Source organism: Ammospiza nelsoni, chromosome 4, assembly GCF_027579445.1.
Source record: "Ammospiza nelsoni isolate bAmmNel1 chromosome 4, bAmmNel1.pri, whole genome shotgun sequence".
NCBI classification, from domain to species: Eukaryota; Metazoa; Chordata; class Aves; order Passeriformes; family Passerellidae; genus Ammospiza; species Ammospiza nelsoni.
This window is the reverse complement of record NC_080636.1, coordinates 50,324,064-50,336,386: the sequence shown is the minus strand read 5'-3', so window position 1 is coordinate 50,336,386 and position 12,323 is coordinate 50,324,064. Positions and strand designations below refer to the sequence as shown.

At 49.4% G+C, this 12,323-nt stretch overlaps 1 protein-coding gene across 1 annotated transcript; it reads left to right on the top strand.

The window, feature by feature from the left end:
- Nucleotides 1–8,467: 8,467 nt before the first annotated feature.
- On the top strand, nucleotides 8,468–10,062 carry STBD1 (starch binding domain 1). Its single transcript, XM_059470455.1, has 2 exons — nucleotides 8,468–8,705; nucleotides 8,816–10,062. The coding sequence occupies exons 1-2, from the start codon at nucleotides 8,468–8,470 to the stop codon at nucleotides 9,616–9,618; spliced, it is 1,041 nt and encodes a 346-aa protein (XP_059326438.1). The 3' UTR covers nucleotides 9,619–10,062.
- Nucleotides 10,063–12,323: the final 2,261 nt, after the last annotated feature.

Genomic DNA, 12,323 nt, shown 5'->3' with positions numbered 1-12,323 from the left:
TTCCTCAGGAGCTGTGACCTCAGGGCACACACAGACACCAAACAGCCTCTCCAGGACCCAGAGCAGTTTCACCTCAACACTGAAAATGCAGCTGTAACAAGAAAAGTGCTTTAGCTGATAAACACTCGGCCAGTTTCTGTCTCATCTCCAGTTTGGATAGGTTTGTCCACTCGTGTCCTGCTGTTGCATGATGTCTGCAGTCTGCTTCCTTCTATGGCTCTGTGGTACCTGGCTGCCCACCTCATCCACACAACATAAAACAGGGAACCTGCAGGTCCTTCTCTCTCCCAGTTTGCTGACAAACTGAGCCTGTGCTGGCTGCAGTTCCACAGCAAGGGCCAAGAAGGACACAGCACAAGCCTCGCATGCAGGGCACACTCCCAGCCCTGGAGGAGCAGCTCTTGGGAAACACCAAGTGCATCAGTAACACACAAGGAAAAGCTTTCCAGAGGCTTTGCCCTTCTGCTTTCCCTGCACGGCTCACACATGTCCTTGTTGCCAAACAACTCTCACACACTGTGGGTATCTAGTACTCTATGCTTAATTAATAAAACAACATAATAATATCCATACTACTACTGCTGCTGCTACTACTACTACTACTACTACTAATTTAACCTAGTTATAAGATCCTGATTTCAGCTGAGAGTTGAGACATTTCTGAAAGGTTTGTAAGTGGGTAGTGATCACATTTCACTGTCTCAAGCTTCAATTTCTTCTTCCCAAAGAGCAAATTAATTGCTGGCAGGAAAGCAGTTCACTGTAGGGCAGAGCTATGCTGCAATTACTGGGTCCGTCAGCGACCTTGGAAAGGGCTGGGACTAAAGTTGGTGCTTTTTTTAAGAGCAACCTTTGCTCTTGGGTTAGAAACTGCTTGATTTCCAGATTTGGGACAGTGACCTCCCAGGAAATGAGACATTTGCCTGCAATAGCACTTAATTTAGCTTTTGAGGAAGTTATTACTTTTAACTGTTGTGAGATTAGCAGAAAAGTGGTTTTCCCTCTGAAATCTGGGCCTGTCCCTCATGTTTTTGACACTCCCCAGCTAAATAACCACAGCCCTCATGGATTGTTAGCCACTCACACACACCTGCATCTGGTAATTGATATAGGCACATTTTATATTCATATGCACACAAACATATTCTTCCTAACTTCAGCTGTACCAAAACTAGCAATGCAGCCACTCACACCCCTCAGCTACTTCTGGCTGGGGCTGCTGCTCCCCTGACTCAGCTGCTGGTGCAGCAAGAGCTCTGTGACTCAGGGGTGCCAGGCCGTGCTGCCAGTGTGGCACCGAGCATCGCTCCAGGCCACCTTTTCCTCTGCACCCAGACTGCTGCCCTCCTTTTCCAAAGCTGAATCCCTCATTCCAAACACTTCCTTCCCAGCACTGGCACACAGCAGAGCTGGAGCCCTCCCTGCTGAAGCAGGAAATGCCTTCTGGGCTGGGAGGATGGCACCAGTGGCTGTGGAACAGAGACCTTGCTGGGAAAGGAAGGCAAGGATGACTGGGAGGCTCTGGCAAATGGCACTGTCTGGGTAACTCACACAGGTTTGCTGAGGGCCTGGCTTGCAGGGCCAAGCCCATCTCATCAGTGAAGCTCCCCCTGCCAGAGTTTTACTACCTTAATTCAGGTTTTAGCTTCTGCAATGCAGATTGCAACAGGAAGAACGCTGTCTTTTCAAGTGCTTGATCTGATACTCTTGAGTGTTGCCCACAGAGACTGACACAGTTTTCCAAGCCCTCAGTTTTCTGTACAGCCCTTGAGGCAGCTCCAGGATGAACCAGGTTTACTTGTTCTGCCGCTGCTGAGTGCTGCAAACAGCCCTGGACTACTGGGAACATCCTCTGCACACCAAGGGATAAACACAGGTGTGGAAGCAGCCAGGGAGGAACCAAAACCACAGCTGATAGGAGCCTATGCTGTTCCCAGCAGCAGAGCAAAGGAGAACCTGGCAAAAAAAGCCTGGAGAAATGCAAAACCAGACCAGGATTGTGCTCACTCTGGCCTTACAAACAAGCAGACAACAAAGCCCAAATCACCATAAAAATGTGTCTCTGTTTTTGTTCTAAGAGAGCTCTAAGGAGTGGGTAAGGTTTCTGACACATGTGACTAAAAGAGTCAGGTTAGTCATGCAGGCCAGGTACTTTTTATCAGTCACACACTTCCCCATCAATGTCTGACACTGCAGAGCAGAGACTTGACCCTCCAGCCCTGAAAACCTCTCCTGATAACCCTGGACATGACAGATGTCATGAAGAACCTCTCACTCAAATGGAATCCATGGTGAACGTGTATTTTTTCCCCTACAGTATGGCACGCATGCCTCCTAAAAAGGGGAGGATTGCAGTCTACAACCCCCAGGGATGGACACTCCAGCCTCTGGCCCAGACCTTCCCCAAGGGAGGGGGCAGAGAGACACGTTACATTTATTTGCCCCACTTGGGACTTGGAATTTCAACCTGCACCTAGTTTTAAGGGAACTGCATGTTCTAGGGAGGGCACATTTAAAATGGGCAAACCAATGGCACAAGTTTCCCTCTTCTGAGAGTCCTGTCCCACATAAGTGCCACTCTTACATGCAGAGGTGAGGGAAGCTCCGTAGCAGAAACTCTAGGAGTCTCATTTTCACCTTTTTGTATTCTCAAAATACAAAAAGCCTATTCTCAAGTGCTTTTTGATCTGAAAGAGTTCAAGAGCAGACTCCAGCCCTCTGCATCAAAGCCTGGATGCACACTACCTCTGCACACAACTTTACTGAGGAAAAGGGGAGCTCTTGCACAGAGAGCCAGGGATTTTCATGGTCTCTGCTGACTGCATTTGAGAGAGGCTGCAAACCTACAATCAGAGTCTGCTTTGTTCTGAGCCTGTCTTATGCCACAGACTGAGATCTTCCTCCATTCCTAAAGTAAACACAGGGATTGAAGGCTACAATTAGATGATCTTGCCAGCCTGCATCACATTATTATTTATTCAGGCAATCAACTAACTCTAATTAAAAATCTGCAGTGTAAGTATCTTCTAGCTAGCACCACCAGTGGCTCCGGAGCAGCACAGCTGAGCTCTCTGAAGCCTTCCCATGCACAAATCCTGGGGTGGCTGTTCTTAAAGTGCACCAAAATCACTGCCACAGATGAGGAAAGACCAAAGTCTCACATTGGAAGCCTCTCCCCAATTCCCAGTGTCCACTGCACTTAAATGCACACTTGGTAGGCCTGGAATGAGTCATCTTTATCCCGCAGCCCCTGGAAAACAAATGCTTTGTATGCCAGCCTGGATACAAACAGCTCCTGTCTGCCAGCTCAACAACGGGGCTGTGTGTGGGACAGCCCTCAGCTCCCACCCCGGGCCAGGGCAGCACTGCCCGAGGGCATGGCAGCCACCAGCTCCTCTGGAAATGTGCCAGAGGCACAGCTCCCAAGCGACAGACAGGTCGGGAGGAGGATGAGGGAAATGCTCTGCAAAAGGGTAAAGGAAAGAAGGGGATCCTAGGGGTCTAATCCTAGCAGGGAGGCTGTGCAATCTCCTGTCTTAGGATCTGTTTTCCCTGTACCCCCCAGCCCCTGAGGACAGTGCAGAGCCAAGCTGCAGCACGTGGCTCTGAATCCCTGCAAAGGCAAAGCTCTGGCCCCACGATGTGGGTGTTATCCCAGTGCAGTAAACAAAATCCCAGGACTGTTTGGGTGGGCAGGAGGCCAGGCTCCCTCCAGGACAGCTGCTCACAGCTGCTGACTTCAGAGCTGCCTTCAGCTGTTTGTGTCATCTGCTCAGCACAGAGGGGCACTGAGGAGAAAGGGAAGGCAAACGGTGCCTGACAGCAAAGCCAAGCAACCCAGCACCCTTGGGCTGTTTCTTGGTCTGTGCTTCTCCCAGAACCCAGCTCCTCTGTCCCCATTCCCTGCCAGATCTCAGGCACCAGCCCTAGTGCCCTGTTGCACTTGGGTGCCTGCCAACCTCAATTCTGAGTATTTAAAATCCTAAGTATAGGCCAAAAGCAGAGCCGGGCCCTAGGATGGGAGCCACTAGGCTTCAGCACAGTCTGCAATACCTTGTGTAGGCCAGCTGTGTCCCTTGGCACTAAAGGGAGCACTTTGGGGAAGCAAAAAAGTGCCCCTGCCACAGTTCTAGCATGTGACTCAGGCCTTGGGATGGAGCCACTGCATCAGGTGCTGGCTCAGGGCCCGCCCTGCCCTCTGCCAAGACTGTGTGGGAAAGGACTTCTTGCTTTCCCCTGTCACCAGAGCCAGGCAGCACATGACTCAGTGACCAGTGACATCCCCCTCACACACTGAAGCCAGCAAAGGGGAACTAGAGGGGACAGATTCAGAACAGGACCCACAGATTTGATGGCAGAACAGCACTTCAGGGCATACTGAAAATTCTGGCTGCAGTCTTGTATTCTATCCCTGGCTTGTAATTCCAGGGAGGAAAAATATCAACCACCAGTGAAGGCACCTCCCTGCAACTCTGTGATGCCAGACCAGTAATCAAACTTATTCAGACCATGAAGACAAGCACTACCATTAGGGCTTACAAACCATTTGGTAGAGTTCTTTCCCAAGAATCTCCACAGGGTAAGCAGCCAGGCAACACAGAAAACAATAAAAAAAACACCCCTACTTTGAATTAAATAATGTGATTTATAAAACAATACAACTTTCTTGCAGCTTTCAGGAAAATAGCACCTAAAATATGGAGGCATATACATCCATATTCAGAATTTCTAAAAAGGTTTGGCCTAAAACAAAGAAAGAATGTAAAATAATACCACACTTCACCTGTCTGTCATGCTGCATTTCCTATGGGCCTGGCAACATAAAGAATCCACATGGAAGTCAAAGCACGATGTCTCCAGGATGTGCGACAACCATGAGAGGCTGTCAGCAGGATTTTGCTGGGAAATCTCATTTATGATTCAATTTCTAAGAGCTGCTGAGTACCACAAGTTCAGTGAAGTCTGAGATGAGACAATTTAGCCAAATGTATTGTACTTTGGTTTATGCCCGGGAGGATGTAAAAAGGAACAGGCACCAACCACGAAAGGGGACCTGGAATGCAGCTGTACCAGCTGGGGAAATGGAGGATGAAGAACCACAACGTACAAAGTGAGACTTGCACAGACTGACTAATGAACTGAAAAAGCTGGCAAATAATGGCTCATGGGAAACAAACCTAGGAGGAAAAGGGATGTAGGAAAAGTTGTCATTGACACTACTGTCACAGCACAGAAATCCAGAGAAAGCATAGGAAATACAGTAAGAGACTGGCAAGGTCCCTTTTAGCTGCCTTCCAGATTTTCATGGCTCATAATGGGAAGCAAGTCTGGATCTGGGGTGTCCTCATCACTAACCAACCACTTCTCAAGAAGTTAATAGCAACTGAGAGAAAGACTGTCCTCTCTGTTTAGGAGGGAAGAGCTTTTCCTGCCAGCCATACTCCTCCTGTGCCACCTACTGACTGCAGTGCAACGCTGCACAAGTGTCCAGTGCTCACAGCTGGGATACTACTCCAAACCAAATGGGGGAGGGATGGGGTAGAATGCCAGTCAGGGTCATGGTTTCCTCCAAAGTACATGAATACTTTGCCCTTCCCATTTTAGTACCTGCTTGGGTGGGGATCCAACACAGAAAGTATCAAACAAAAGCCCGGAAAACATCCACGACATCAGTCTTGAATTTTAAATTTTAACCTGGCTCCCAGGGAGGCTACTTCAGCCCAAGCTCTGGGGGTTACAGATGGGAAAAGGTGATGTGACATTGCTCCTTTTAACACCTGACTGTTTCCAGTTAAACTAGGAGAGGAATTCCTCACAATCAGCAGTGCAGCAGAGACACTTGGCATCTGTTCCAGCAAGAGCTGCCTGTGGCACTTCCAGATGAGCCCACAGCACAACCACAGAGAGCAACAGAGCTCCCAGATTTGAATTTCTTATTTACTGACTCACCTTTCTGTTTTGTTCTGTTGCAGAACTGGAGGAAGCATCTTACACACACAAGGCTTTAAGAGCATTCTCTCCCCGGGATCAGAGGGTGGCCAGCCTCACAGGAGCTCCCCAAATACATCTCCCCAAGTGCCCCTGTCAGAGCCAGGAGAGTGAGACAGGAGCACACGGGTCTGGCTGAGCAGGCTCTCCGTTTCTCCCTGGAGATCCCTTGTCATCACGCTAGGTGGCACAGCTGACAGAGGAGCAGAGCTCCTGTGAGACGCTGCCCTCCCCAACACCACCTCTGGCTGCTGCCTTGCTCACAGGGCTGGGAGAGCAAATACCTGCCCCCCTCTTTTGGTTTTGGTTCTGAAATGTGGAAAGGTGTCAGGCTTGAGGCTCCTGATCTTGGGGCAGCCAGCTGGGAATTCCACAAAGTCACGTGTGGCTTTTCCAAATGCTCTCCTCCTTTCCCAAGGCTCTCCCACTTGCTGAGCAAACAATGGTGCGACAGAGCCTTGTTCACAAAACACTGCTCTCCAAAATAATGTTACATCAGGAATGACTGAGAGAACAAATGAAGTCTTGAATTAATTAGAACCAGAATTATGGCCCTGAGACTCTGAGAATTTGTTTCCTTGTCCCTCTGTTGTAACAGACACCATGTTTGATTCTGATGAAAGCCTTAAAAAATACCTCAGTTGCATTTTGGAGCATTTCTGTTTATCTGCTTTGTAAATCCTCTAAGGAGACAGAAGTCTCCAAGCTGTACATGATATGAACACTTGAAGAATTCCTAGAGGGGAGGGAACCAAAGCCTTCAAAGGGATAAGTTACTGTCTGCCATGGTCTGTGCATTTGCTTCAGAGGAGGAACCTCAGCCCCCAGTTCTTTCCTGTTCAGCTGTGCTGAGGGCTGGCAGGGGGATGCCCTTTTAGTGTACTGCTACAATAATGAATGGGTTTTGCCTGCTGTGCTGCAGGGAGGTGACAGGGAAGCCTAAATTGCAGTGCACACATAGTACTTACAGAACAGCAGCGTGGAGGTGCCCAGACTGGCAATCCCAGCTCAGCAAGGTAGTGCACAGACACAGAGCAGGGAACTGGCTGTTTTGAAGGCCAGGAAAAAAAGGAATGTAAGTGAACAGCAAAAATATCACCTACTCTGCAAAGTTTCAGTAGTCAGCATGGGCCATTACAGCAAGGGTTAATTCTCAGCACCAAGCCTGAGGAGCACCTTGAAGCACCAAGAGTGGTAAAAGAGAGGGCACTCAATCCCTCAGTCACTGAGAAAGTGCCTGGTTCCATAACTCTTTCTTTCCCCTGTGTCACCAAGCAGGAGATGTGAGCAGTGCACTTTCAGCCCATGCCAGGACAGCCCAGTACCAAAATAGATATTTTGACTTAAGCACCAGCTCAGCACTTTGCTGGAGGAGATGGTTCCTCAGCTACTGTGGTAAGCAAAGAAAGGGAAGATATTTAGATCATGAATTCTGTCTCTCTGCACAGCCACCCTCCTCCATGCCAGCCATGGAGGCTGCACACTTGTGCTTCTATAAATTCGAGTGACATTTACTGTCCCGTTAAGCTGAGGGGGCGCTGCTGGAACTGACACTGAAAGATAAAGAAGTTCACACACTGGAAATAGACTTACTGCGACATCCACTTAGCCATTCTCTTCTCTAATGAGATACTGGGCAAAAGCTCATCAGTGGGTTTTAGAGAGCCAGTCATGACCACACCTTTGGTCAGATAAAGAGAATGGATTTTAAAAAGGCAGCAAACAGAACCGAGTGGGACTGCCTCCCCCACTCCTTCCCTGCTGGTAATCTTCAGCGTTATAAACATTTTCAGAGTTTGTCACTCCAGAACTGCCAGTTCAAAACACAAAGCCCCAAAGTGCATTTACTAAATTTCTCGGGTTTCTACTAAGATTTATCTGTATAACCTCTCAATTCTGAAATGGAGTTTGACATCATCACTTCAAGAATAGTAAAATGAAGGTAAATTTAAGTAAACATCACATATCCTCTGTATTAATGGACTCTGAGCTCCTGATAATCCAAAGAGCTTCCTGAGCGTAACGCAGAAGCAGAGCAGGACAATGTTAAGGAAACCACTTGTAGTCATTAGAGTATGATGAAGAGGTTACAAAATCAGTGAATTCATCTCACTTCTCAAAGATACCAGAGCAGGACAAGATTGTTACCAGCACAAGCATTAAAATTATCAGCAAACCAGTTCCCCTCAGCACATCCCTGTAGGAGCATCTAAGCCCACCAGCACTGCTAGAATTAAACCTGCCCTATGTGACCCTCTTAACAGGCAGGCTTGGGCTTAGATGCTCTCCAGAGGTCCCTTGCAACCCAGGCGCGCGAAGACTGGAAAACTTTCTCCTCTCTGACTTTGGGAGCTCAGGCCTTCCCACCGCCTCCCGGCCCCGCCCGGCCCGCGGCGGCTCCTCCCCGGATCCGAAGCCCGGCTTAAAGCGGCGCCGGGGGGGCAGCCCCGACGGGGTCCCGCTGCAGCAGCGCCCGATCATGGCCCGCGACCGCGGCCCGCCCGTGCTGCGGCCGCCCCGCGCCGCCGCGCTGCCCGCCGAGCCCCGCGGCTGGGGCTGGCTGGGCGCGGGGCTCTGGCCGGCGCTGCTCGTGGGGCTGCTGGCCGCCATCGTCGCCTGGTTCTGGTACGGCGACAGCGACGGGCGAGCCGAGGCGGGCGGCGAGGAGGCGGCGGCCGGCAGAGAGGGGCCCCGGCGGGCGAGCCCGGTGACTACAGGTAGCGGGATGGGGAGGCGACGCCGCGTCTGTCCCGGGCTGCCCCAGCCTGCGAGGACTTGGGTTTGCCGGCGCTCAGCTTAACCCGTTCTCCCTCAATGTCTCTTGCAGAGGATGCTGCGGCGGGCAGGGAGCCGGGGTGGCGGGAGGTGGCGGCTGCTGCCCCGTCCGGCTCTTGGAATCCGGGAGAGGATCTGGCGGCTGTTTCAAGGGAAGAGCTTAACCACGTCCCGAGCGGTGCAGTTTTGGGCGAACCCGTGGAGCTGGAGGAGCTGATCCCGAAGCGCGGTGCCACGAACCCGGGGGAGCATCCAGCTGATAAGGCCGGCAGCCAGGCAGGCGAACTGGAAGCCCAGGTGGGACAGGCAAGTGACGGATGGTGCGTGATGAACTTGGCAGGGGCCTCTGACAATGAATGTAAGGACAGAAGTGAGGAGCAGCCGTGTCAGCCAGCTGAGAGGAGGGACTTGGACCATGAAGAGTGGGAAGTTGTTTCTGAGCACCTGGTCGAAGGGAAGGATGGCAGCATGGAAGACTCAGACAGTAAGGAATGGGAAGCAGGAGACTGCTGTGATGGGGATTCAAAAGCAAAGCGAGTTGCAGCCGTGCCCCCCATGTTCCAGAACATCCACGTGGCTTTCCGAGTGCACTACATCACCCACTCTGACACACAGCTCATCGGTGTCACAGGGGACCACGAGTGTCTGGGCCAGTGGCACAGCTACGTCCCCCTCAAGTGTGACAAGGATGGCTTCTGGTCCGAATCCATCAGTCTGCCCGCGGACACCAGAGTAGAGTGGAAATTTATCTTGGTGGAGAACGGCAAGGTCAGACGCTGGGAAGAATGCGGTAACAGGACCTTAGTGACTGAACACGAAGATCAAATTGTTCATCAGTGGTGGGGATACCATTAATGGGAAGGTGGAAGCTGCTGGTCTAATGGCAGGCCTGCCTAGGTGAACCACCGAGCCCCTAAACCTTAGGGGGGCTCCCCTTCTTCTTTAGGAGACCCTCTTGAGTGCAGAGCTCTGGAAATCCCGTATTGAACCACGTAAGCAGCAGATCTCTTTAGGAAATCTTTTGGCAACCTGAAGAATCAACTTTGAGTGCACGCTGAAGAGACACAAGGTAGGCTAAGAAGGCATGAGCAGCATTCCAAGCACCTGCTTGTCCAGGTGGATCTGGACCCTGGACTCAAGTGTTGCTTTGAGTGGGGCTATGGGAAGCATCTTGGTACCCACTGCTTGGGCTTGGGAAGCGTACTGGGAGGTGTGGCTACCAACACTGTAACAGGAACTTAAGTGTTTTAATTTATGTAATGTATTAAGGAAACAATAAACATTTTCAGATTGACAGTTCATTATCAGTTGACCAGTGACCTCACTCATTTTGGTAACTTTGATCTAAGTGAGCCACTTGACCTGAAATCTTAGTGCTAAGCAAGTGCTGAGAAGTGGCCCTCCCTCTTGGAGTAACAAAAGGTTGAACCCCAAAATAGTTCATTCTCTACCCCCTACTGTCCAGCAATCATCTCGGCTCAAATGAAAGGCTTGGCAGGCAGCTCCACTTCTGCTGAGGGGAGAGCAAACGTCACAAAGGACTGTCACAGCTTAATGAATTACTTTGTCAGGGTGTGAGCAGGCTTTAAAAAAAAACCTGGAATGCTGTGATGGCCAGGGATTAGGGTTCTGGCTGGAACAGAGAGGGGTGGCATACTGATTAACAATACCACAGTATTGTTAGCAAATACTTGGCTTGAACTTGTAAATATTTTTTTAAGACTAAGCTTTTCACCTTGAATTTATTTTAAGCTGTGGCCTTCTAGTAAGCCAGATGAAGTAGTATGCTTCCAGCATCAGCTAGGTGGTATCTTTATATGATAGAAGCAGAAACCTGCCCTGCTTCCCTGCCTTTTGTATTTTTAGGTACAAATACATGCTGCCACTTGGGCAAGCTCCTCTCTCCATAATGCTGAACCAAGCATTACAAGACCAAGCCTGCAAACAGCCTTTGCCTTGAGTGAGCTTGGTCTCGGAGAGCAGAGTTTTGTAGATCTGCAAGTATACAAATTACAGCTTGGAAGAGGTACTTCAAAAAGCACATCACTAAATGCCTCTGCTAATTCCTTCCTGCTCTGTGCAGTGGAGCAGCCTGGATGTGTGAAATAGAATGGCTTTGGTGAAAGACTGGAAGATGAACTTCAGAGCTGACCTCCTGCATCTGGTGGGTTAATGGGTATCCAGTCGGTGGGACAGTGTTGGGAAGAACAAGTGTTGGCAAAGTTCTTACTGGGACTTGGATACCAGCTGTTCAGTGAGGGAGGGTTGAGCTGCCTGCTTCTGCAGACCTGGCCACAAAATAGCTCAAGGAAAACCTGGGAAGGTATTGAGGGGAGGGTGAGGAGGAAGAGAGACTGCCAATTCCAACCCACAATTTGGAATTTTCATTTTTTATCCAGCAGAACAACTTCAGCTGCATTCTTAGCACTTGGCTTTTCTCACAAGAAACTGAAGTGGATACTATAGGTAATATTCAGCAGCAATAGAAGGTGATCTTCAGAAATCCCTGAAGCTGCCGCCTGAGCGTATTCAGACACACGCCTGAGGCTTGTCTGAGGAGATTAACTGTGCTATTAGATTAAGTTATTCACCAGCAAGCTACTTAACCTATGCTAGAATAGATTCTCTAATGCAATGGTGAACATGTCAAACAGACCAACCCCAAGAACTCTTTTAAATTGAGAACAACTTAATTTTTTAATTAAGCACCCTGCACTTTGATCCCACAGACAACACAGTCCTCATGATTGTATCACCTTGCTGAATGATCAGCTAGGGTTTCTACCAAGACCTGCACTGGGCTTTTGCTAAAAAAACCTCCAAGTTATTATGATAGTCCCAGCAGGACCTGTGGTACATAAATTAAATGGTTTGGGTATGGTGAAAGAAAGAAGTCTGGATTTCAGTTTTTCTGGAGGAACCTATTAGTATTTTCTCCAAGTTCACAGGTGTGTTTTCTCATTATTGAACAATATTTGCTCAAAGGTAAAGGCAGATTTAAACAAAGTTGCCTTGCTGCATAAAAAAGGTGCTGCTGGAATGGCTGATAGCTGTCTAATACAATGTCCTGGCTGTGAGACCAGTGCAGCTGTATGTGACAAACAACTTATTGTTGTTTGGATCTAACAGCCAGTGGCTCAGGAGATGTCCAAGCAAACAATAAACTGCCTCACTCATAGCTTGGCAAAGCCTGTAACCACAGAGCTACCTTTAAAGTTCACCTGCTCATACCCCTGACAACCAACTTCTGTCAAATTAGACAGAATTTGATTGCTTTAATGTGAAACACAAACTATTCCTTTTTGTCAAGTAGTTTGTTGCACAAATGCTGAATGCTGCAGCTGGATGGTGAGCTGTGCAAGCAGCCTGAGGGGACTGGGCATAAGCCATTTTAAAGTCCCCTGCTAAAACCTTCCCTGCAGCTATTTTGCTTTGCAAAACCCACACCCATCTCACATTGTCTCTGGGAGTTGAACTCACCCTTTGGAGCCTCTGCACCTATGAGCCCTGCTGTTAAATTTTCTCTCCCAGGGATTGGTTGCCATCTGTGGTGTCCCTGC

Bases quoted from the DNA above. Each gene is read 5' to 3' on its own strand.
- STBD1 (XM_059470455.1), top strand. From the start codon at position 8,468: ATGGCCCGCGACCGCGGCCCGCCCGTGCTGCGGCCGCCCCGCGCCGCC. The intron at 8,706-8,815 runs GTAGCGGGATGG...TGTCTCTTGCAG, and splicing joins GGCGAGCCCGGTGACTACAG to AGGATGCTGCGGCGGGCAGG.